This window comes from Pseudorca crassidens, chromosome 2, assembly GCF_039906515.1.
Source record: "Pseudorca crassidens isolate mPseCra1 chromosome 2, mPseCra1.hap1, whole genome shotgun sequence".
NCBI classification, from domain to species: domain Eukaryota; kingdom Metazoa; phylum Chordata; class Mammalia; order Artiodactyla; family Delphinidae; genus Pseudorca; species Pseudorca crassidens.
The window spans coordinates 139,560,667-139,586,865 of NC_090297.1; the positions used below are offsets into that span (position 1 = coordinate 139,560,667).

The 26,199-nt window shown below is 37.1% G+C and overlaps 2 protein-coding genes across 16 annotated transcripts in view; one reads left to right on the forward strand and one right to left on the reverse strand.

Moving 5' to 3' along the window:
• Positions 1–10,000, reverse strand: part of TRMT1L (tRNA methyltransferase 1 like) — a 35,364-nt gene extending 25,364 nt beyond the window's left edge. The window contains exons 1-5 of one of the 8 annotated variants that reach the window (XM_067728921.1): positions 9,477–9,995; positions 7,908–8,045; positions 4,947–5,057; positions 3,530–3,643; positions 562–626 (exon numbers count right to left, since the gene is read on the reverse strand). In XM_067728921.1, coding sequence (XP_067585022.1) covers positions 562–626; positions 3,530–3,643; positions 4,947–5,057; positions 7,908–8,045; positions 9,477–9,693 — 645 coding nt within the window. In that variant the 5' untranslated portion in view covers positions 9,694–9,995. Of the gene's footprint in view, positions 1–561; positions 627–3,529; positions 3,644–4,946; positions 5,058–7,907; positions 8,046–8,899; positions 9,452–9,476 lie in introns of those variants that run through there. The other 7 variants (XM_067728919.1, XM_067728918.1, XM_067728917.1 and 4 more) reach the window with 7 other exon arrangements.
• A 97-nt stretch (positions 10,001–10,097) lies between these two features.
• Positions 10,098–26,199, forward strand: part of SWT1 (SWT1 RNA endoribonuclease homolog) — a 104,314-nt gene continuing 88,212 nt past the window's right edge. For 2 of the 8 annotated variants that reach the window (XR_010941254.1, XM_067728911.1), the window contains exons 1-6: positions 10,099–10,269; positions 13,338–13,439; positions 14,916–14,999; positions 16,180–16,238; positions 21,156–21,894; positions 25,708–25,767. Coding sequence is in view for 6 of the 8 variants with exons in the window: in XM_067728911.1 (XP_067585012.1) it covers positions 13,347–13,439; positions 14,916–14,999; positions 16,180–16,238; positions 21,156–21,894; positions 25,708–25,767 (1,035 nt within the window). In the remaining 2 variants the exon portion in view is untranslated. The other 6 variants (XM_067728913.1, XM_067728912.1, XM_067728914.1 and 3 more) reach the window with 6 other exon arrangements.

Consider the following 26,199-nt stretch of genomic DNA (forward strand, 5'->3'; position numbering starts at 1 on the left):
CATTAAACTAATATGCATTCAGGATAGTGTCACTATAAAATATTTTACAATTTGTATTCCCCAAAGGTCAAATCTATCCTAAAAGTAAACACATGTACTTTAAAAAAAAAGTTAGTGAGATTTCAGAAAGTTTCTTCCTTCTGTCCTTTGACAAAGTAAGAGGAAGAACATAGGGAGGATGAGTATGAATCGACACATATTAAGATATTTACTAACCCACAGAAATTAAAGGCTCTTATTCCATGATCAAAATTTATTTTGAAAGAAAAAAATTACTATTTAAAAATCTCCATTCCAAAATTAGTAAGTGGGTTAATTTTCCTTTTGAACACAAGAGAGCAGGTGATCTGACTGAAATTAAAAACTTTAAAATGAAAAGTTCAATACAGCAACTTCTTTCATACATTTCATATTTTTCCTACTATGGTAATCTGAAAGCCCTTGTAAACAAAATCTTAAACTCATTGCTGAATACGCACATTTTAGTCGTAAAGCAACTCAAAATTGCACTTTCTTTACGGACAGCTAAGTCTAAAAAAAACAAATCTACCATGTGATTACCTGTTCTCCAATAATGTTTGGTTTCACTGGTCGACAAGGTAAGTGACAGATGCACATCCTGTAACCTAGAATGAAGAATGAAGAATTGCTGCTTGTCTATCACTGTTCATTAAGTATTCAGTTATTATTAAAAATTACTAGCAAATTTTATTTTATAAGAATAATTGAGATTATTCTTATATTTGTAATGTCATAGTTTATTTGAATGAGATTGCCTTAGTTTTATGTACTTGCTGTATATGACATAATATAAAAACAAATACAGGAGGATCTAGGGTCAAAACCTGGTTCTGCCAAAAATATCTGTGTTACCTTTGTTTAGTCATTTAGCTTCTTTGGGACTCAGTTTTATCGTCTTTCTGCCATCTTGACTTTTTCTTAGGCTTCATCTTCTCTGCCTTATGCTGCATTTACCATTATACAGCCTCTTCTTCATTTATGATACAGCACTATCTTAGTTCTCTTCCCATCTTTCCTACTTAATCTTCGTTACAGATTCTTTTCCCTCTCTTACTCGAAAATGTAGATTTTCTGTATGCTTGATGTGCTACAAAAATTTTTTCTCATTTCCTTGGTAACTGTAGTACCTTTCATGATTGCAACTATCTCCCCTGTGAGAAGGAATCCCAAATTATAGCTCTCTTACCAACTCATTCCTGAGGGCCAGATCTCTACTTTCAATTGCCTATTGAAGACATATGACTGGTTATTTCAAAACCTACTGTCGGGAATTCCCTGGTGGTCCAGTGGATAGGACTCCACGCTTCCACTGCAGGGCACATGGGTTTGATCCCTGGTCCCTGTTCGGGGAACTAAGATATCACAAGCCATGTGACGCAGCCAAGAAAAACAAAAACAAAAACCCAACAACAACAGAACTCCAAAAAACCTACTGTCAAGGACTAAAATTTTCACTTCCTCTTGAACCAGGTCTCTTTTTCGCCTTTTTAATGAATGATAATGCCTTCCAGTTACTCCCAATTCAAAAACTAAGTTATCTTTAACTCCTTTCTTCTCATACTTTACATCCAATCATTTATTTGTATATGTTGAAGTGTCTCAGGACTCAGACCTTGGACAACAACTTTTTTCCACCTATATGTACTCTTAAGGTTATCCCACCCAGTCTTACGGCTTTAAATACCATCTATATTCTGACAACTCCCAAATATGTATCTCTAGCCCAAACCTTTTCCCCAAAGTCTAGATTCATGTAGCCTCCAGGCTACTTGATATCTCCACTAGATGCATCTCAACATTTGCATGCCGAAATCTGAGGACCTGTCCTTCTTTCTCATACCTAATGCAGTCTCCTCCATCCCAGTAAAGGACAACATTTTTCTAGTTGCTCAAGTCTCCAACACAAGCATTCTTGGCTTTTTCTACCTCATCTCTCTTCTATTCCTTCAGCAGATCTTATTCAACATATTTGCCAACTACTTTGAAGCCTGCTCACAAAGACAAAATCATGTTCACCATCTACCAGATGACCACCATGTGAAAGAACCCAACAACCTAATGTACATGACAGAGTAAAGCAATACTATGAGCCATCAAAGAGAAAAGAATAACTTGGAGGAGGGAGACCAAACCTAAAGATTAAACAATGGCTTAAATACAGCAAACGAAAGAGACCTTTGTAAATGAAATGAGATCTTTCTTTTTTGATAAGAAGTCAATATGGTTTACTATACATTCTTATAAATAATTAAACATAAGACATATAGCTTCTGAATTAGTCTCTAATTCCCTTTTCTCTAAGTAATTAGTGATAATCTAAGAAAATAATTCTGGTATAGTTCTGGCTTCTTTTTTGGGGTGTCTTATAATGGCTATTTCATTCAGTCTGGTTGAAACCCCAGATAAGCACATTTAACAATGACTATACTTATATAATCATATATAAGTATATACGTGTTTAAGATTGGTATTTAGGGCTTTTTTGGGGGGGTACTTTTTGTTTTTATCCCATATATTGCTATTTTCATTAGTAGTTTACCATGGAAATCCTTCCAAGTAAACTGGTATAGATGTAATATACTCTTTTCAATGGCTGCATAATATTTCATGGTATGTATGTACCATGTACCATGAGCATAATTTATTCAATCTCTTATTTTAGTTCCATGTTTTTGTCACTAAGCACATGCTGCAACGAATATTCTTGTACACCTATCCTTGTGTATTGCTGCTTTTACTCCTAGGAAAGAGTGCCTGGTGGATGAATATTTTAAATTTTTTAAATGTTGCCAGGTCTCTTTCCAAAAATGCTGTAATATATAATTCACTAACTCAGAATCTAATAATTCACTGTCTCTAAGAAGTATTTTAACTTGGTAAGATGTTGTTTTTTGTTCTTCAACTTTATTCATTTCGTTATATGAGTCCTCTCGTTAAACTTACTCCCTCAAATTGTGTCATTTTTGTCACTATTACAATTGGTTTTTTCTAATTTCCATTTATCTAGAGTAGAGAGACTCTGATCAATCTTGTATCTCACCACTGTTCCAAATACTCTCGTCAACTGGCTTTTTTAAGCCATCAGCAGAAAAAAAAAGATGTTTCTTCTTTTTTCCAATGTTCATACCAATTATTTTATTTTCTGTTTTACTACATTTATTATATCTTCAAAAATATGTGTAAAATTGTAGTTGTTCTAATATAAAAGGAAAAGTATAACTTATTAAAACATGGTTCAATAAGTAATGTGGACCTTCAGCACCAAGCAGGTACCTGGTACAGAAGAGATGCTTAATAAATGTTTGCCACACTAAACTATTGGTGTCACATCTATCTATTGCCTAGAGAGCTATATGGTCTTTTATTAATAAATACATTAAAAGAGGGGCATTAATCCTTCATAATTTTAAACTGAAAATATTTGATTATGTTTTCATTAAAATTCCAAAACTGGTACCAAATCTTTAATTTCGTTTACATCACTTTTAGCAAGCACAAAAATACTAACCTTCAAATTCAACTGAGACTTTCCAGTGTAAATTTTGAAGGTGACGATGAAGCTTATGACTATTACAAGCTCTGAATTTTTCCTTGGGGCACAATGGACAAGCCTGTTTGTTTCCTGTTAAAGGAAAAGGAACTAATAAAGCGGAGAATATACTAGTTGTTAATGCTTAAATTTAGCTACAAAAGAAGTAACGGGGAACCTCTCTTGCCTCTGCCCTTTACCCCCCAAAACACACACTCACACACCTTAGATAATATCTTTCTTAACATTAGGGAGAAGTCATTCCTGCCTCAGCAGGTACTTAACAATAGTTGTTTTAGCACATGGTCAGTGACTTATTTTTTTACCTAAAACTCTCCTCTCTGTGGCTAGCAGATATCCTTGTTGCCACTGGGAGCAGAGAGGATGAGGAAGTGATAAACTACATGATATCCCTCCAGCCAAAGTGCCTGCCAGAGAGAATGTCATTCTGTACTTTGGACAGGAGAAAAGGCAGCAGTTGTCACACTCTCAAAGGGCTAGGAGCTGAGCAGAGAGCATAAGTATCTGCTCTGATACTCTTCTACTCTAGCAGCAACAAAAATAGTTAATGTGCGGAGTTAGAAAAATGGAAGAAGGAAGTGGAAGGAGTACCTTGGATCCTATATAATTGCTATTCTGAGACTGGGGTCATGGTTACAACCACTGTATCCTATTACTAAATTTGTAAGTTCTTCCTTCTTTATTAACATATTCTTGGAAAGATTATGTATTAAATAAGTTTTATTTAATTAGAAATGTAATGTACCTTAATAAAAACTTTGATAGTATACAAGAGACTTAAAATCTCAAGTCCAGGTTTAAAGCAATAAAATATACAGAAATAATAACTCAATTTTTAATCCAACAAATATCTTTCACACATAGCACATGGCAAGTATAAGCACAATTTTATTTCTTTTTATATATATATACTCTGCCTACTTCAAAAACCTGTGAGGAGATCTTGAGGATGGAATCCAAGCACTAAGGATGGCAAAGTAGAAAGAGAAGAGCTTGGGGCACTGACAACATTGTGAAACTCTGTACCAGCCCTAAACTGCCAGCCTTGGGACTTCTTTTACATGAGAGAATATAAGCCTCGATACTACTTTCTGGATTTCTGTTACTCATAGTAAAATGTAATTCCTAACTTTTAGCATACAAAGCCCTTATATATCCATGAGACTGTAATTTCCTGGAGAAGTTGTGAAATAACTTATCTCATAGCACCTTTGCATATAGAAGACTATAATTTCCTAAGTAAAAAACCATTATTTTACTTCTGCTCTAGTTCAGTGAAAATAAACAAGTCTATGCTTAGAAAAATTTTCATGTGTTGAAAGATGACAAATCATTAGAAACTGAGAAAAAACACATTTTCAAATCATGGAAATACCTGCATCAAGATTATCTGAGTTCAGTGAACTGGCAGAGTCAAAATCCCCTTCAGTTACAAAAGCTAACTTCTCTAGATCAGCAAGCTGCCTTTGAATTGAGATGTGTCTCTCTGAAAGGAAATTTTAAGAGTTAGAAAATTATGCTTTAACAATCTGTATTCCAACTTCATTTTTATTTGATCATGTCACATGGAATTTTACACTTATTTCCTATAGCACAGTGCCCTAGTACCTAGATGGGAAACTCAGTTTATAAAATGACAAGTGTGCCTAAGAAGGCAGAGTTGGGGGAAAGAACTCTGCTGTTGGGGGAAAAAACTCTGCTGTGTAACCTCACAGCTTTCAAATTCTATCCTATTATTCAATATAATTCTACAAAAGAAAGGTTCTAGTCTGTACAAAACACTGAAGCCATGTTTCCTGTTTTCAAAGAACTTTCAACCACGTGAGAGAGATTAAAACGTTAACTACTAACTAGAACACAAGGCAGGATGAAATGAACACTAGGGGTAAAGGTAATATAATGGTGGCCTACAGAGGAAGAAGTAATTCATTCCAACAAGTGCCCCTGGGAATGTCTTCACTGAAGAAGTGGCATTTGACTGAAATTTAGGGTATGAATAGAATTTCATAAGGTAGGAAGAGAATTTCAATAAGTAGAGATTTCATGTCAGGCCTTATAAACTGAAGTAACCTAATAAACAAAGGCATGTGGTATAAAAATACACAGCCACCTCTATACCACTCCTGGCTGCAAAGTAGTATGTTTGGGGGATAGAGTTGGTAGAAAGATATGCAGTCAAAAATGTATCATGGAAGACATAAATTTTATGCAAGTTAGTTTGGACTTTACTCTTCAGGCAATGTTAATTCAGGTTTCTGAGGAAATCAAAGACATGATTTGAATGCATTTCAGGAGGGTATCTCTGGCTGTAGTACCAAGGATCAATAACTGAGGTGAGAAATTAGTAACAGAAAAGTACTGGAGAAGAGAAGGTAAAAAAAGAAGCAAAGAACTTGGGATGTGAAAGTAAAGGTGAAGATTAAAGGACGATCCTGAGATTTAATAATACTGTTAACCAATAAAGGAAGCAGAAAACACTTGGCAGAAAGGAAGAGGAAAGAGGAGACAAGGGAATTTAGTTTTTTACACAGTGTGTTTGATTACTACTGGTATTAGGTACTCAAGTCCAGTAGGCAGTTGAATCGTTTTTGGAGCTCAGGAGGGATTCTGAATAGATATAACTCAAAAATACACGTTAGATGAAACTATGAGCATGAATAAGAAAGCGTAAGGGAAAAATTTTGTGAAACAGAGAAGAAAAAAGCCAAAACTCAGTCCCAGTAACACATTTTTGGGTTACTGAAATATTATACATTCTTCAAATTACATACCTGTAAATTTTGGAATATATGAATAAATCTTTCCAAAATATATTTAACATTCTTGAGTAAGTCGTGTGTGGGATGCATTCCCCAATGCTGCTGAACCCACTACTGATTAATATAAATGGATACAATTTGTAAGTGAGATATGGAGGTATGTAGATATTTGTAAGAGACGTTGAGGAAAATCAAGAGGGTACATTCAAAAAGGAAAAATGGTATGGAGAATCAAGATAATGCAGAAGCCAAGAGAGAAGAGACTGTAAAAGAGAAATGCTCAACAGTAAGTATCACAAATAGTTGCAGAGATCAAGAAAAGACCACTGGATTTAGTATTTAGCAAGTCTCTAGTGACCTTTAAGAAAGAAGGTTCAGTGAGGTGTCAGAGTACAAATGGGACTGGAAGGAGAAACCAAGTATAGAAAATCAGCATAGATTATTTTTTTCAAGAAGTTTGGTAGTATAAAAAAGGAGATGGATGGGATTGTAACTTGTTTTTTCTTTCTTTTTAAGGATAGAAAGACCTGAATATGTGTAGCCCCAAGGAAAGGAACATTTACAAAGTGGAATCCTGAATATGCAAGACTAGGAGATGTAACTGACAGGAAAGGATCCCAGTGAGATAGGAGTCAATGGAGGTAAACCACAAGGCTAATATTAATTATATAATTAGATTATACAATTTCTTGGCACTGCTGTCTTCCTGCCTATCCCTCTCCAAGCTTCATGCCCATCCCTCTCCAAGCTTCATGCCCAGTTGCTTTGTTTTCCTTCTGTATAATTTGTGTTCTTGTTTGTCTCCTCTACAAATAAGCAGTAAGTAGGCAAGGGCTATGTCTTATTCATCTTTGTAACAGTTAAGTGCCTAGTGCAATAACTTGCACACCGCAGGCACTAAAGTTTTGAACTAATTTTTTAAAAAAAATCATTAGTCTTTTTGGATGCAGCAGCACACTGCGTCAATAATTTTGGAATTCAATTCAGCACTGTCAGACATTCCTGCTAAAATTTATTAAAAAACAATTTTTACTTAATTCTAAAACGAGAAAAACAAGGAGCAACAAATGCTATTGTTTAACTTCTTATACCAGGTATTGTTCAAATGACTTACAATGAGATATGATTTCTATAAACAGGTAAAATTTTTTCCCACATTACAAAAACCTTTAATTGCTAGGTGTCTGACCTTACTGTCTAGTAAGATTCAGGCAATGAATCCACATGTACAAACCAATCTATTTAATTTGAAATCATAAAAGCTTTTGGCTTCCATAGTTCAAAGATCTTTGTGCGTGAAACAAGATATATAGTGCTACATAACGATGTGCTTATTTAAATCATTCCAACTACTAAGTAGTACAAAGTAAGCGAAAGGGGCCTGGTAAGCTAGAAAACTGAAAATCCTGTGGTCCGCTATTGAAGTAAATTCTAAAAGATCTATCTAAAGAGTCCTGATATGCCTATGTACATCTCTGAAATCACTTTCTGGCTCAACACAGTAGTTATCAGTCAATCTGTACTTAAAATCACTCAATCTTTTTGTAACACACTAATCCAGAAGTCAATAGGCAAACCTCTTGTTAAATCAGATGAGTCCAAGATGCTAGGAGGTTCTTTTAAAACTTCTTTTTCCTCAATTTTCAATTCTATTTCAGATATGCCATCTTCATCTTGCCCAGTTAAGTCTGATTTCAGAGGGCTAACTAGACCATCTAAAAATAATTTTTAAAATGTGATTAATATGTTTCTAATGCATTTCAGATTCTCAGTCATTACCTACTTGTCCCAGCAATGCATTTTCAGTTTTCTCAAACATCATGCATTCTTCAAATTAACACACTTGTAAATTTTGGAATATAGGAAGAAATCTTTCCAAACTATATTCAACATATTCTTGATGGTGGGGAGGTGGAGAAAGCATGCATTCCCTAAAGCTGTTCAACCACCTCTAATAAACATAAAAATCCCCCATCTAGAGATGAGTTAGGGAGGATACCTTACTCAGGAGAGTGTTCCTCCTCCTCCCCCATTGTAGTTGTGGATGAAGAAACAACTGGCCTTATTTTGCACCTACTAGCTCTGATCTTCTGTGATAAGGAGGGGCCTACCAGAGGCCTGCTGACTTTGTCTTTTCTGTGATCTGCCCTACTCTTAAATCTACTATAACAATTTATATGTTGTTTTAAAATTGTAAAATAATTCTATTAGATTATAACTGTCCAAATGTTTTATAAACATTAATCTCACAAGTGGCTTAGAAGTAGGAAAGACAACGAATTAATTTAAGATATTTTGTTATGATTCAGAAAGAGCATAAAGGTCAATTTTGGGACTAAATTTTTAAAGAAAACTTTCTTAGACCTAACATTTCAAAATGTTCAGAAAATTCCTAAGAAAGTGTTACTTATCAATCTTTTAAATTCCTTTATGGTCCAATAAATCATCACTTAGAAAACATGCAAGCATATTCAGAAGCACAATAATACGGGCTATTAATTTTCAACAGCTGACTTCTGACGGAAAAACGTACAAAATTCAATTGGTATTTATGTCTGAGGGAAGACACCTGTAATTTAGCCGACTCTTTCTTAAACTGTTCATCAGCCTCAAATTCTTTTTGGAAGCAAGCTGCTAAAGAAAATGAAATAATGAGAAAAACCCATCTCTTGTCTCTGTCGAGGCACAAAAGCTAATTGACAGCAACAGTTGCTAAATCTTGGCAGTTAGCATCTACTACAGTAAACAGGTTGCCTCGGTTACTCTATCATATTTTAAAGGACTTAGCGAACCACGGCAGACGGGGCTGAGAGGGAAACTACCAAATTAGGTGTAACTTCTAATTTTTGTACCAAAAAGACTCCCTTTAACGAAGAAGCCCACAACCTCATTATTTCCTTCTATCTGCAGCACACCTGGCCTCCACAGATCCTTCACTGTGAGGTCCCCAAGGTTTGTGGAGATGCCTTCCCCCATCCTACACCCGTTTTACCCGCTATACGGGTTCCTCCTTCCTCCCCCCATTTCTCTAAAACTGCCTTTACCCATAAAAACCATCCCAGGGGAGAAGGGCCTCCCCTACTCCCCAGCAAGGCGCACTTTCTCGCTTCTCCTGCGGCAGACAGATCTGGGCCTCCTGCACTTACTGCTTTCAGCCTCATCAGGGGCAGAGGCTAGGGACGGGGACAGGGTCGGAGCCTGGGCCAGGGCAGGGGCTGGGACTGGAGCCGAGGCCGGAGTCGGGGCCGAGGCCGGAGCTGGGACCCGAGCCGAGTCCGGGGCCGGGGTCGGGACCTGGACCTGGGCCACTTCCACCTCCTCCTTCTCCTGGGGCAGCAGCTCCTCCTCCGCCATATTCTCCATAGTTACCGCCTCCGTGCCAGGCCCGACCGGGGACCAGGAGGGGCTCACGGCGGGGTGAGACAACTGGCGTGAAAGCCCAGAGGGCCGGATCCGAGGAGTGGGGAAGCAAATGGGGAGGGCGGGATGCGTGCAACAGACAAAAGACGAAGAACCAGTGACCAAATCCAGTCAGCAGAAAAATAAAAAGCAACAGACAGCGATTCTCGGTCCCATCCGCTTCCTTTTCCCCGAGACGTTACGACGCCAGCCCAGACTGCGCAGGAGCGGGCTGGGGACGGCGTCCAATGAGGTCAGAGAGTTCCGTTTCCGCGGTGCGTCTCCGTCCCAGGCGTCAACCACGGAATCCAGCCAAAACTACAGTACCCAGGGTGCACCGCGCCGCACGGGGGGGCGGGGCCGGAGTTCCAAGTTCTCAGAGGAAGTGAACGCAAAGCTAAACGAACGCTCGGGAGCGATCGAGCGGTACCCTGCCTCTGGGCGCAGAACTACATTTCCCAGCGGGCATCGGGGCTCGGGGTCCCTTTCCCTTGGCCCGGGAGTCCAGAGTCGCCACCGGCGGGAGCGCTGGTGAATAAGGTAGGGAGCCGGGGCGGGGTGTGGGGGGAATCGTTGACGTTACGCTGGGCAGGCTCCGCGCCTCACTCAGGTACCGTAGCGGGCGGCCGGCGGGACGGACGGAGGATTCCGGGTCCCTTCGAGCCTGGGCTGGGCGACTCTGGGGGCGGACCCGGGGTTGAGCCTGCTCTGTGGAGGGTGGGGTTCTGGCCCAGCCCTTCTTCTGGGGCTGCCTCTCGCCCCGGCTAGGGTGAGGTCTGTTAGTACGCGAGCCCGTGGGCCTAGGCGGTTTACAGGACGCTGACAGGCTCGCCTGTCAGTCGGGTGTCTGCTCCTTATTTCGCACCTTCACGCACACCGTGACCCGAACACTCTTTTCCTTTTGTTTTTATTTTTGCCCTAACCCACGTATTCCCAGTATCAGCGCTGCGCCGTGGCTGTAAGATTCCTGCGGATAGGGAATTTGGCGGGGTGGGGGCGGGGGGAGTGCCCTGCGCTTATATTTAGGCTGTTAATACCCAAAGCTCGTTAATATGTTGAGCTTCGGGGCACTTGACTGATGGGATTCACATTCCTCAAGGCGTATGCAAGTGAGTTCCCCGGCCCCCGTACTTCTCTTGCCTTTACTCTCTGAGACATCCTGAAGAAGGTATCTTCAGAGTTTGGAAGAATCATATTAAGTGAGTATATTACTTATCTGTTGCTGCCTAAGTTACCTCAAAACTTAGTGGCATAAAACAACAAAAACATTTATTACCTCACAGTTTGTATGGGTCAGGAATTCAGAAATGGCTTTCTGGTTGTATCTGGCACTGGGTCTCATGAGACTGCAGTGAAGATACCGACCAGGGATGCTGCCACGTGAAGGCTTGCTTAGGGCTGCAGGATCAGCTTCAAAGGTAGCTCATTCACATGCCTGGCAGTCAATTCATTTTTGGCAAGAGGTCTCAGTTCTTCCTTGGTGGCCTTCTCTTTGGGTTACTTGAATGTCCTCATGATATGGTGGTTGGCTTTCCCTAGAGTGAACAATTCAAGATAGAGAGTAAGGCAGAAGCCACAATGTCATTAGACCTAGCCACATACTACCATATAGCAATATCCTGTTGGTTACGTGGGTTGTCTCTATTTATTGTGAGAGGGAGCTACATAAGACTGTAATTACCAGGTAGCAGAGATCATCAGGAGCCATTCTGGAGACTGGCCGGCACAGGAAGTCTCCCCTCATTTAGTTTGTATTCTGATTTCCATAGAATCAATATGAATTTCACACTAATATGAGTATAAAACATTTGTCAGGGCTTCCCTGGTGGCGCAGTGGTTGAGAGTCCGCCTGCCGATGCACGGGACACGGGTTCGTGCCCCGGTCTGGGAAGATCCCACATGCTGCGGAGCGGCTGGGCCCGTGAGCCATGGCCGCTGAGCCTGCGCGTCCGGAGCCTGTGCTCCGCAACGGGAGAGGCCACAACAGTGAGAGGCCTGCGTACCACAAAAAAAAAAAAAACATTTGTCATAGTACACATATGGGTGTTTTTCCTTTGATAGTCCACTATCTGCAGTGTTTTTTTTCAATTTGTCTTATGGGTAACAGGTTCAATTGTGTTCTTTTTGTAGTCACAGCACAATGTGAATGGGTTTAAATTGTAAACGGTAACATAACCAGTCCATTGCCTCTAAGCAGTTTATCTCATGGAAGTTATTATTTTTCATTATGCCTTCTCCCGCTTCACCCCCCGCCAAGCCCCCCATGGAATGGGATCCTTGGAACAAGAAAGAGAAATGAAGATTATTCTTCTAATCTGAAAGCTCAACTGTGAATTCAATTATTGCCATAAATTATCTTACAAAGCAAAATTTCTGGGTAATTTAGAATTTGTTCTTAGAAGTTTACGTTGGCTACTCTTTTATTAATTTTTATTATTATTAGATTTCTGTTAGCTATCAGCATTTTTATTCTTTCTTCCATAATCATCAAAACATTCTAAAAGTTTGATTTAGTGTAATTGATCATTCTTTTTTAGAACTTCACTTAGTGTCATCGTGATTGACCAGGAGTAGTTGCAATTGCTTGGTTTCTAGTCTTTGTTATGTTCATAGTGTCTATACATATCACTGCCAGCAATAAACTCTCCTTTGGACTTTGCTTCTGGACCCCTTTTACATCCTCTTGCCCCAGCAAACCTGGTGATATTCCCAGTCTCTGGCCTCTATGTTCCAGTACAGGATGGTTGTATACACTATCTTGAGAGTGTTTATGACCATAAGGAATGACTATGTTTGTGTGTTTGTTTGTTTGTTTTCCTATCAGTAACTAACAGTATAGACTTGATCCAGAACAGGGCTGGAAAAGTGAGACTGGGAAGTGGACAGAGGGACTGGATCAGCAAGAGTTGGAAGTGGCTCAGAGTGAACAATGAATATTCTGGGGAAGAAAAATTCACTCATTCATTCACTCAGCAGACATTTGTGAACACCTCAGTTTTCAATACAGCATATTCTTCAAGAAGCTCAGGGTCTAGAAGAAAGACAACCACGTAAGCCAGTATTTGTTAAGACCCTGCTGTGTACTATCCTGTACAAGGTATCTTTACATCCATAGCTTCATCTGAGTTCTTCAAAAACCTTCTCGGATGAGTTATCTCTATATTACATATAATGAAACTAGGGCTCAAAAAACGTATGTATTTTGCCTGAAGTCGCACTCAGTGAGTGATGGAGGGTGTGTTGGGAAAATGAAGACTTTTGACTAGTTGGTTTTGAGGTATATATAGGTGGGGCAAAATACAGCAGTCTGGCAGGCAGTTGAAAATGGTGTTGTGATGCTTGAGAGAGAAATCAGGGCTAAAGGCATAGTTTTGAGAGTCATTCCTAAAAAGGTAATAGATGAAGCTGAAGGAGGGGAACAGATCATTATGAGGGAGAATATAAGTAAAATAAAGTGGAACAATGAGAGAATCCTGTCACCTTGAGAATGAGTAAAATATGGAAATTATTTTGTAAAACTCCAGTCTTTAAGGAACTGAAAAAAATAATTTCTAATGTTTTTGTTGTGGCAGTGGTAAAACATAATGTGCTTTTGATATTTATTTTAGCTTTTCAAAATGTCCAGCAAAGAATCTTACGGAAAAAAAGAGAAATCTCTGAGAAAAGGCACTGCCCCATCACCCAATGTTGATGAAGAAGTAAGAATTCTGGTTTGTTGCCCTAAAGATACCCTTTTTTACAGTTTATTTTTGTGTAATGAAAAAAATACACCTCAGTTTTAAAATGAGATATGTAAATATTTTGTTCTTCCCTTCTGACCCAGGAAAAGTCACTTGTTATTCTCATTCTTTACTTGCATTATTTTATTTATTCCTCACAGCTCTATGAGGTAGGTACTGTTTTTATCCCAGTTATACAGAGGAAGAAACTGAGGCTTGGCGGTGTCCTTTGTGCTTCCTTCTCATCTTCTTAAACTATAATCTTGCAAGTGCCCAGCCTTAGTTCTCGCAGCGTAGTAAACTTCAATAACATTCTTTCAGTTGCTTGGGCCGGAACCCTGGTCATCATGCTCTACCTGCATCCCATCTATCAGCAAATTCTAACAGCAGAGTCTGACTCCCGCCTCTACTTCTATCACCATGATCCAGGCAATCAACTTGCTTTCCTAGGTTATTTCAGTAGTTTCTAAATTGATCTCCCTGCTTCCACCTTTGCCTTCTTGTGTTCTTGACATAACAGCAGAGTGATCCTATTAAACTGTAAGATCATGTCACTCCTCTGCTCAATATTTTCTGATGGTTTTTCGCTTCAGAGAAAAAGCTGAAGTCCTTGCTGGGGCTGACAAAGTGAACTACTCTCCCCATCTCATCTCCATTACATTCTCTCTTTGCTTTCTCCACTTCTTGGCTTCCTTCTTGTTGTTCCAATAAGCCAGGCACATTCCTGCCTCAGGGACTTTGTGCTTGCTGTTACTCCCTTTAAATTGAAAAATTTTCCCTAGATATCCACAGGGTTTGTTCCTTCATTTCTTTAGGTCTCTATTCAGATATCAGCTTACCAGTGGGGCCTTTTTTGACTACTCTGTTTAAAATTGCAACTGCCTCACCCTTGCCTGTCAGCCCTTCCTGACCCCTTTCTCTGCTTTATTTTTTTTTCCGTAGCATCATCTGACACACTAAATATATTATTTGCTTATTTGTAAATACCTGCACTAGTTTTTAACCTCCATGAGGGCAGGGAGTTTTATTGTTTTTTCATTAATCTGTCCTCACTGTCTAGAAGAATGTCTTTGACACATGGTAGGTACTCAAAATATGTTTGTCCTGGGTCTATTGAATTTAGGATCCACTGAAAAATAACTGGATATATGGTTTTGCTTTGTAGAAAATGGAATTCCACCATGGCAGTGCCACTTCTCAATGTCCTTGTCTGAGTCGTCTGCAGCCTTCTGCTGTAGCACCTGTATCCCATCTCATCCCTAGTTCAAGAGCACCTACATCTTCTGATTTCTAGTTGGGTCTTTCTTCCTCTTACCAATGTTTGTATGCCCTTAAACATTGTTCTCCTCTGAAATTTATTATTAATGTAGAAAGAATCTTGATTTATAGTAAGTGATGAAATAATGCTCTCTTATGCTGTGCTTTATTTTGTGCTTTTCTTTCCTTTTTTCCAAATGGCATTCTTAGGATAAGAAAGAGAAAAAAACCTCAGCAAATTCTACTAGTTCACCTTGTTCTGTAATATCAGTTTCAACAGAGAAGAGAAAACTGGTGAGTGTTTAGCTACTGTAACTAACTCTAAAAATTATTTATATTTAAGTTTGAATGTGCAGTTAGAAGGTTTATGATATAAATTCCCCCACTACTTTTCCATTAATTTTTTTCTTTATATTATTGTTACTTTTTGGTAGCTGATAGACAGAAAACGAGTTTTTTCTTTCTGCTGCTCACTAAAAAGCGTTTATCAAGTTCTTTGTTTCTTTGTGCTAATAGACCCTATTATGTGGGATTAGACAGCATGAATATAAATTTAGACAGTTTTTAGGTCTTTCCCCATATATGGTTATATTTCTCTTTACAATTTCATTTTGAGATAGCCAAGGCACATACAGTGTTTGCATTTTCAGATTCAGAAATAGAGATCCAGAAAGTTAAGTGATTTGTCAAAGGACACAAAATTATTTGCAGCAACAGAGCCAAGTCCAGATTTCTTTCCACTGTCTGACAAGTAATTTGAAACAGTGACAGCAGACCAAACACATTAACCTAGTACATAGGTGGTTGTGAAGTACTCAGCATATTCAAGTGAGAGTTAGGTGTATATCAGGATAGCTACACAGTTGTTGTAGGTAATAAGAGAAGGTAGTTGTGAAAGTTCCATGAATGCAGAATTGGGTTTTTAAGAATTTGTTTTCACATAATGAAACTGCTGTTGCAATTTATTCTTGCTTTATTAAACTTCTTAAAACACTGATTTCATCTTTTTACAACTTACTGTTTATTGTCCTGCTTTGATACTTATGTCCTTTATATTAGGTTATTTGTACATATCCTTCTACTTCTTTCTACTTTATCCTTTTACTGTACTCTGAACTCTTTAGGACAGGGACTATACCCTCTTTCTCTATTATTTTTCTTGTGCCTAGCTCTTGTACCCAGAATACATAGAGAGACAGGGTGGTAGAATAGAGAGGGTAGACAGATCTGGTTTCAGATCACGGCTCTGCTACTAACTTGCTCTGTGATGTTGAGGATATTTTTGCTCTGTTTGAGCCTTTATCTGTAAAATGGAGATGATAATAATAACTGTCTCACAAGATTATTGGAAAGATTTATTAAATTATTGTGTCAACCTATTCACTAACACATAGGTATGGAAAAAATACCGTCTCCCAATCTCCTTCCCCAGTGCACAATTTATATTTCCTAAATGATATCTTTTTTCTTTCAGAAATCAGATGATACAGATATTCTGTACTGTAATATAAAAAGAAGACAAGAACTGAAAAGGTAAGTTTTCTCTTTTTCTTGATATATTTTCACTTTTTTTTAGCTTTGAATTGTGAGACTAAATACTTAGATTCGCAAAATCCTTTATTTTGTTTAGTACTGTTTTACATGCAAATATTTATAGCTAAATCACAGATTATGGTTAATTTTCTTAATATTTGTATAAATTTAAGAAAAAGTTGAGTGAAATGAAAAGTCTATCAGAATTCTATGCTATGTAAATACTACTTTCAAATAAAATGTAAATTTTTATCTCAAATAATTTGATTTTGATGCACCCTTATAAGATATATAACTTCATTATATATAGTAATGGAAGGGGTTATGAGGCTGATTTAATAATTTTGGATAAATTATCTTTGCATATTACCCACAAAGAGAATATGTAACTTATTGAATTGGTAAGGGTCTAAAACCACGTTAATTAAAAACAGGTTATGGCTACAACTAGAGAACTTGGGGAATAGTGTTAGAAATAATGGAGATTATTTCTCCTTAGTTTTCTGTGTTCTTTGGATAAAAAATTCAGAGAATTTTGTGGTGAAGGAATTCTTGCCACTAATGGGGGTAAATAAGTATAAAAAGTATAATGCATGATAAAAGTTGGTAAGATCAAAGTTTCTCTGAAAATAAGGAGTTACAGGAAAACAATTAAAGTGGCATTAAATCTATGAATAAAACTTTTGCTTCCCTGACAAGCTCAGTTAATGTTTGCTAAAATCAAAAAATCAGCTTGCCTCTGACTCTTTTTCAGTTTTTCTTTTGGATCATCTTCTTTTTTTTTGTGAATCTTCGTCTCTATATTATTATCTGTTGAAGTATACTCTGTCACAAATTTCATGTTATATTGACTATCACTTTCTAAATTTTTCAGATTTTTAATGCCTTTGTACTAGTATCTGGTTTTTTAAAAAAATTTTAAGTTTGAAAACACTGCCTGATTTTTCACTAGTTACCTTTTGCTTAAGAACACATTTTCTAGCCTTGATTTTATATCCATGTATAAGAGTGTAAATGGAGTTCTGATCTATATACTCAACCCCCTTGGACTTATTCATATAGTCTCTGGGAAGAGGAAAAAATAATGTTGAGTTATTTTGAGAATAGGATCAAAATTATTCTAAGGATGCAATGAAGTTCAACTTGGTGTCAGTATTTACTCAAAATCTGCTCCTTGGCTTCAGCCCTTGCATCACTGAATAGTTGAATGTCTTATTCAATGACATTTCTGTATCTCTGAACCCAAGTGTGATCAATGACCATGCTATTGTGTGAGTTATTACCATATCTAATCAGGGTAACAATATCAGTAACATGAACAGTGCAAAGCATCTAGATTTATTGTTAATCTCTGATTATTTACTTTCAGATGTTGGTGAGTAGTTTAGATGTAACTCGTAGTGAAATTTTCTTTTGTCAAAGACAAGTATACAGCATACAATATACTTCAGAATGACCTTGTCGTGCATTTAAACAATGTGATATATATTTGAAACGTTGATTGGACAAAAGAAAGCTGTAATACTGTGCTTAGTAGATATCAATATCAGTAATGCGGGATTTCTCATGACCATTGGTTGCTTGCAGAGAAAATGATTCATTTGAGATTGTGTTTACTTCCTGGAGTAGTAAACAAACTTATTTGCCTTAAGGTTATAAATATTTCTTTATGATACATGGCATCTTCTGAAAAGATCTCCCTATTCAACTACAGGAAAGGTCCCGAAATTGATGTGCAAACATTGAAAGCTGAGATGTAGGTGGAAAATCAGAGAGAATTTTGTCATGCTGAAAGCCAGTTACATTGTATTGTTACCACAATTCCAGATCCTTGGTTGAATTTATTAGCAATAAAAATATAAGCAAAGGCAGCAGTCTCTTGAAAATATTCAGAAAGCATTTCGTCAGGTTGCACACAGTTTGTGGGATTTCTTCAATAAAAATTGCATCATAACCATTGGCCAAATCTTTAAGTCTAGGAGTTGAAAAGGAGATAAGTTTTATCTCAGTTAGTATTAGAGAGATGGTACTATTGCCATCAGCAGTACCCATTATTGGCAGAATTAACCAAAAAGTACTTTATTCTTCATTTGACCTAAGTTGAAAGTAAGTATGTGATTTAATATCCTAAATGTGCATTATGATGGCTAATGGAGTAATCTAGCCACTGGTAATGTTGAGCAATTATTTTTCTTGCTGTATATCATGTTTTAAAACATTGGTTACTAAATTTTGGGACTTCCCTGGTGGTCCAGTGGCTAAAACTCCGTGCTTCCACTGCAGGGGACATGGGTTCGATCCCTGGTCAGGGAACTAAGACCCCACATGCTGCATGGCATGGCCAAAAAAATTAAAATAAAACCTTGCTTACTAAATTTTAAAATAATCTAATTATAACAATTAAATTTTTGACAAGATTTCACATTTATTTTTGTATCACAAGAGTTCAATCTAGGATGGTGATATTTAGCTTCAGCTGATACTGAGTTTATGCTTAAGTCATTCATAAAAAATAAGTATTTGCTATATGTCTAACATGTCTAAAAAGATCTCAGAACTTTAGTATTTTGGGTTGCAAATATACAACTACATTATCACAATATAGCATTTTGCAAAACTAGTTGATAAGAGGTAACTTCTAAGATTTAATTTTGTTGGTCTTTTAAAAGGTATTATAATGCTGAGTTTTTATTAATTATGACCATATGGACCATGGTGCATAGATTGCTGTGATATATGCAGTACAGGGCCGTTGTGAAGAAAAAAATAAAATAGGAATTTTAAACTGCTCAGAAAACTACAGGGTCCTGTTAAAATTTTTCTTTTGTTTGTTGTTTTTCTGATTTTTCTTTAATGCAGTTGATGTCTTATATGATATACTATTAAGTGTCAAGCTAGGGTCCTATTAAAGTTTTGTTTTATTGCTACTTATTAACAGATAAATAATGTTAGGCAGTCTTTTTGTAGAAAGAGATAGTAAAGAATGTAAAACCAGATGAAGACTCAGGTGAAACTCCTATAGAAACTCTGAGATGTTTATAGTTTGCTCTTGCATAATTAATTATTTGAAAAGTCACTTATTTACCATCTCTTTCTCCCTTGCTGGACGGTAAATTAATTGCGGGTACGGACTGTATTTGTTATGTCCTCCGCTGCCTCCCAGTGCCCGGCAGAGTGACAGGTACTTAAAAGGCACTTAAGGATTTACTGATATAAATTAACGGATTGTGGTTCCTTGAATTTTTTTCCCCTTTCTTTCTGACTACAAAGTAGTATCTAGTTTTATTAAGCAGGAAAATGTTATCACTTCTAGCTATTGCTGCTTCTAAAAGTTTTTAGCACATTTCTTTCTAGCTTTTTTACTATGCTAGAAAACTGTTGAGACCACATTATGTATAGAGATTTGTACCCTACTTGTTCTCTGCTTAATATTATATCAATATGTTTCGTTATGTCATTGAAAACTTTTCATAAACATCATTTGAAATGACTGTGACACTCTATCATATTCGCTAGAATGACATGTTTTTTAGTCATTTCAAAAATTTTAGCATTTATCTCGTACCTGATTTTTTCCTCTTATAAATAGCCCTGAATTGAATATCTTGCTGTTATTATTTTTTAGTCCATTTCTGCTTTTTTTCCTCCTTTGTATAGAATTTCTGAAGTGCGAATTACTAAGAAGTCAAAGGATAAGAACATTTTTAGAATTCTTAATTATATTGTCAGATTCCTTTGTGTAACTGTTAAATCATTTTGCATTTCTACTAGCAACATATGAGAGGGTCCATTTTACAATTTCTTGCTGGTGTTTAATGTTATTTAAAAATCTTTGCTAATTTGATAGAAGAAAATGGTATGTTGTAATTAGCATGTCTGTGACTTCTAGGGAAGTCAGACTTTTTTCCCCAAAGTGTTTATTAGCTATTCCCTTTTTCTCTTTCATTAATTTTCTGTTTATGCCTTATTCTAGAGTCTTAGTACTTTATTTTTTGAATTTTATTTTATTTTTTTATACAGCAGGTTCTTATTAGTTATCCATTTTATACATACTAATGTATATATGTCAATCCCAATCTCCCAATTCATCCCACCACTACCCCTGCCCCACCACTTTCCCCCCTTGGTGTCCATATGTTTGTTTAGAGTCTTAGTACTTTTTTTTTTTTTTTGCGGTACACGGGCCTCTCACTGTTGTGGCCTCTCCCATTGCGGAGCACAGGTTCCGGACGCACAGGCTCAGTGGCCATGGCTCACGGTCCTAGCTGCTCCGCAGCATGTGGGATCTTCCCAGACTGGGGCACGAACCCGTGTCCCCTGCATCGGCAGGCGGACTCTCAACCACTGCGCCACCAGGGAAGCCCTTAGTACTTTTTGATGAGCTTTTTATTTACTAAGGCTAATAAGCTGTCACATGTGTAGTAAATACCATTTCCAAGTTATTTTAATTTTATTATTTTTTAATATGCTAAAGTTTTAAAGTAAATAGTCATTTATGTTTACTGTTTTCCTTTGTGATTTTTCCCACTGCTATTAAGTTTAGGAAGTTCTCTATTAAGAAATCAGATAAATATTCCCTTTTTCCCCTGTGGTTTTTAAGTATTTAATATGAAGTAGAGCAGTTATGGAAATAATAATTATTTTGCACTTAAGTGTTTAATCTGTTTGAAATTATACCATCTGGTATTATATAAAGCTGTACGTTTGTGGGGTTTTTTCCAAATAGCAAACCAGTTCTTCCAATAACCGTTTGTTGAGTAATCCTTTCCACTTCATTCTTAATGTAGCCATTTCTTACTTTTTATGAAGTTCCTATCAGGCCAGTTCTTTCACTTCCTCACTAAAATGATACAGTGCAATATTACATATTATCAGGTACAATTGTAATGTAACCTAGTTTTCTGTGCTGCTTTACAGACTGAATGTAGAAACTGACACTCCAAGAAAGAGACCAAAAATTAGTTCTTCATCCCAAGGACTTGCTAAACTCCAAGAAACATCATACTCAAATGATAATCAAATTACTTCTCAGAGTCCTTCTTCAAATGGAACTAAAAATGGTATAAGTAAATGTGTAGATTTTAAAGTTAAAGATATTAAATTGACAAATGTTAAGAGTGAGCTGGACCATGGAATTAAAAACTTTAGCAGTCCTAAGATTGCCAAAGATGTGAGACCTAAAGCTGAAGGCCAGGCAAGTGAAAAAAAATGGCCTCATCTACTTGCTCAGAGGAAGAAGATGAAGGAACTCAAGAAAGAAAGGTACAATAAATTTAGAGACAGTTGTGAAAAATATGTTTTGGAGAAATGCAAGAGAATCCAATTTTCTCAGTATTGTAAGTCCAACAAGATAATTAAGGAACCCCTTGAATCTAGAAGAAGAATGATCAATTTCAAAATCCTAGGAGAATCCTGTGAAACCCTTCAGAAGCTTGTAGAAGAAGATGTCTTCAGTTTAGATTCTAACACGTTAAAGACCAAGCAGGAGAAAAAAGAATGCCTGGAAGGCTCCCAGTTTTCGTTAAATTTGACAAGGCACAAAAGTGAACATTTATTTTCAGATTCCACGTATAAGCAGACTGTTCGTGAGTGGGAAGGAAAATATCATGAGCATCAAAGAAGTAATGATTCAAGTTCTAGTGAAAACCTAACCAAGGTAAGGTAGTGCAAAATGAATATAGGCTTTAGCAAAGAGTTTTAATGTACTTAGGTTTGTGTTGTTTCTATTATAGATAATGATCATAGAGAGCTGATTCTATTTAGTCAGGAAGATAATGTTGATTCTTTTATTTTACCACGATAATTCCAACTTCCTTAGGAGGCTATCCTGGCAAGTATCAAGGATCCAAAATAAGAGGGAATGTGTAAAAATATAGAAAGAAGCCATTATAGATCGTTCTATCAGAAAAGCACTGTGACAGTCTTAGGCTCTTCTCTAACTCCAGGAACTATAGAACATCCAGGGCTTATTATTCCAAATAGCTATTCGTTTAACAAATTTTTTTTTGAATGCCCTATATGCCAGGCACCACAATCACTGTCTTTCTTTTCAGAGACTTACTTAATATGAGGAGACACAGAAACAGCCACCTCAGGTCTGATCAGTACTTTCACCTAATATGGGAATACACAGCAGGGGATTAACATGGCCTTGGTGCACCGTGGAGGGATTAATTCAGGAAGGTTTACTGGAGGGGATAACAAGTAAACTGAGAACTGAGGATTGAATAGGAGTTATTCACGTGCAGACAAGATGGAGTGAGATGGGAGAAGCAGGGATGTTCCAGGCAAAGGGAACTGTGTGTACAGAGATCCAGGCTAGAAAGCTTGGCATATCTTGTTTTGCTTCTAAATTATGTAATAAGTCAGCATTTGTGGACTAATTTGAGAACCTAATTGCTACAGCCTTGTTTCTATGGCAAATAAAATTATTTATTGATACCTTTAAGACAACTTTTAGAACTTTGGAACTTCAGAAGTTCTGAAATTTAGAGACTGCTTAAAAACAGGTGGTGGTGGAGCCTACCTACTTTTAGGAATCAAGACTACAGAGTGTAGTATAAGATAACTTCCTTTGAAAAATGTAGGAATTGTAACTAGGGAGGCCAGAAGAGCTTGAGAGAGAGTACTCTTTGTTCACTGAACTTGAAGGAGTCCAAAGAAGGAAAGAATTGAGTCTGTTCTTTTTATTGCTTTCTTAAAGGAAAGCTACAGTTTTCTTCTTGTGCTCTGTAACCAGTTCTGTAGAGTAGCATGCAAGCAAGGAATCTGAATTTTCCAGTATCAACATCTGAATCTGAATTTTCCAGTACAACATCTTTGTATCATTGTTTGGTGTTCCCCTCGTGCTGTACATCTGAGGAACAGTATGAGAAATCCCTGCACTGCATCTTACAGGTTTTTTTGCTCTCTGTGTAGAATTGCTACACAAACCAAAAGAGGTACATAGCATGAATATTAAGTTGTAGGGGAAGCAATTTTTGCATGATTACTTTTCAGTTATTGGAATTAAAACTCTTTATATTCCCTTGATAGCAGTCTTATCTGACTCAAAGTCATGTAGACACAGGAGCAGCAAGTAAATATTGTTCTTACCTTGAATATATTATCTTTAGCATATTATTGACAGAAGCTAATCATCTTAATATTATATTTGTTGTTTTGTTTTCCTCATATATTCCTCAGTAGATAATTATCTTCCTAAAATAATGAGTGTACTTTACAAAGAAATAACTGTATTTTCTGGATTTAGTAATCCTGTTATGCTTTCCTAGGAGAAAGTGACTTATTTTGTTTCTTAGGTTTTATCGTCCTTTGATACAGACCCTTCTCAGTTTGCACCATCCCCTCACCATTGCTAACTAATGTTCTAGAGATTTGTGGTTTATAGGCCACTTTTATAAGTGGTATCCCACTTAATTCTTACGAGCCTGTGGGGTAGAGATTCATCAGTTTATCAAACATTAATTAAAGATACCTATTATGTGTTAGGTTCTAGGCATTTAGAGATGAATAAGATGCTTTTTACCCTCAAGAAGTTCCCAGGGAGGTAGATTAGTAAACAAATACAATTGCAAATACAGTGAAGTAAATATTAGAGCCCTAGGAATTTGGCTGGTATTAGTATAAATTTGGGAGTGAGTTAAGGAAGGGCTTATTAAGGTGGAGGTTCTTAAGCTTGGTATTGAAAAATGTGTAGAGCAAAGAATAGAAGTGTTGTCCTGTCAGGGGAGAGGGCCAGTTGTGTAATGGCCCAGAGTTACGAAATTGCATGGCAAGAGCCTACGTGGGCACTTAAGTTGTTCATTTTGCCTTGAGTTGTGTAGAGAGTCTATAGAAGAGGAAGTTGGGGAGGAAGCGAGGGTCCAGAAAATGGATTTCTTTATCTCTCATGGGAAAGGTGGTTTTTTATCTTGTAGATAGTACAGAGCCATTGAAATGTAGTCAGGGAAGCAGTATAATCAGGTTTTTAGTTTGGAATCACTCTAGCAGATAAAACCATTTATACCATCATTATTGTTATTCCCTTTTGTCATCTCTAGGGAAGGCTTTATCCAGGTCCATGTATTTAATAAAGCATGGTAGGGGAAGGCAAACATTTAACACCCACTAAGACTTTCTTTTATAATAAGGAGGAGGTTTTCCAGGACAACTGACACGAACTTTTCTGGATTTGGAGGTAACAGAAAATTTATTGAAACCACTGAAAGTGACCTGTGATCAACGAGAGTGAAGGGTAATAGTAAAAGAATGAAAAGACTTCAAATGTCACGAGTTTCAGGAAGTTCTATAATAATCTCTAGCTTGGTTGGCACTCCTTAGCTGAAAAGAACCTAAAGCTCTAGTGAGATTTAAAGTCAGGTAGAAAAGGCATTATAAAACCCAGGGTCATGGAATAGTAAAGCTATAATGGGCCTACGTGTGTGATGTATGTGGTGTTGTTGTATCCGGTGAAGACTGATGTTAGGTAGTTTGGGTAGAAGCTGAATTCCCAATAAAGCAACATATGATACACTTGTTTAAAGAGGGTCTGTAATTTTTATACAGTGTCTTGTAAAATACCTGTGAGTTTGGTGCTTGGAGAATTCTTAGAAGATGATTTCGTTTAGTAGTGGCTTTTGCTGAGTTCCTTGTCACCTGTATGTAGGGTTGAGTAAGTCTCATCCACTCACCAAAAGTGCCAGTGAAAAATTGAGATTTTCAATCTTTGCTAGGAGACAAAAAATAAAACACCCATAAATGATAACATTTTTCAGCTTTTCCTCCCTCAGCCATATAATAATCTTCAAGTTCCCTTTGTTTTGTCATGTCACTTTTATAAATGGCTTACTTACTCCTGGATAAAAATTTCCCACCACCGAAGGCCAGCTCTTTTTACCTTTGCCATGGTTGTTGTGTTTCTTAGGGTGACATGTTTTATCCTAGAATACGAGTATTTTTAGGAATGTATATATATAGATGAGTAAACCCTAAAGAATTTCTACTATGTTTCATAACTTAATAGAATGAGGCTTTTCTATTCTAGGGGCAATTTTTCATCTGGGGGCAGTTTTGCCTCTTAGGAGGGCATTTGGCAACTGACTTGATGGAGACATTTTTTTTTTTTCAGTTCATTGTTTTTCTTTTTATTGTGACTGTTTAAGTATGTACCCCCAAACAGCATAGTTTTCTTGTCTTTAAACTGAAGTATAAATCCTTTTCTCTTCAACTCTATTTACAATCAGATTTTATCTCTATTACTCCACTGAAATTGCTTGGGCAAAGGAATGGAGACATTTTTGATTGTCAAGGTTGGGAGTGGGTAGATATCTAGTGGGTAGAGGGAAGAGATACTTCTAAACATCCTACAACGCATAGGATAGCCCCCAAAACAAAGAATTACCTGATCCCAAATGTCAGTAGTGCTAAGGTTGAAAAACCTTACTCTAGGTATATGCTTCGTAACTAATAAAATTACTTTTCATTTCAGAGTTTTGAAGCACCGTGTTCTTCAGTGTCACTTGAAAGTATTCAAGATACAGATCAAGAGGTTACTGATATATTTATTTACTCTGAATATTTTTAATGAAATTAAGTCAAAGGTTCCTATTTCAATAAAATATAATGAGTATAAAAACCTTGATAGTATGAAAATAACAGTGATGTCACTGCCTAATTCAATACGTAAGTTTTTATGAAGCCATGAAAAACTGTTTGGAGAAGTATTTACATTTACTTTATCACCTTTTGGGCTTTTTTTCTAATAACCTCTAATCTGTTTTGACAGAGTATCTTTTTTTTTTAATTAATTAATTAATTTATTTATTTTTGGCTGTGTTGGGTCTTCGTTTCTGTGCGAAGGCTTTCTCTAGTTGCAGCGAGCGGGGGCCACTCTTCATTGCGGTGCGTGGGTCTCTTGCTGTCGTGGCCTCTCTTGTTGCGGAGCACAGGCTCCAGATGCGCAGGCTCAGTAGTTGTGGCT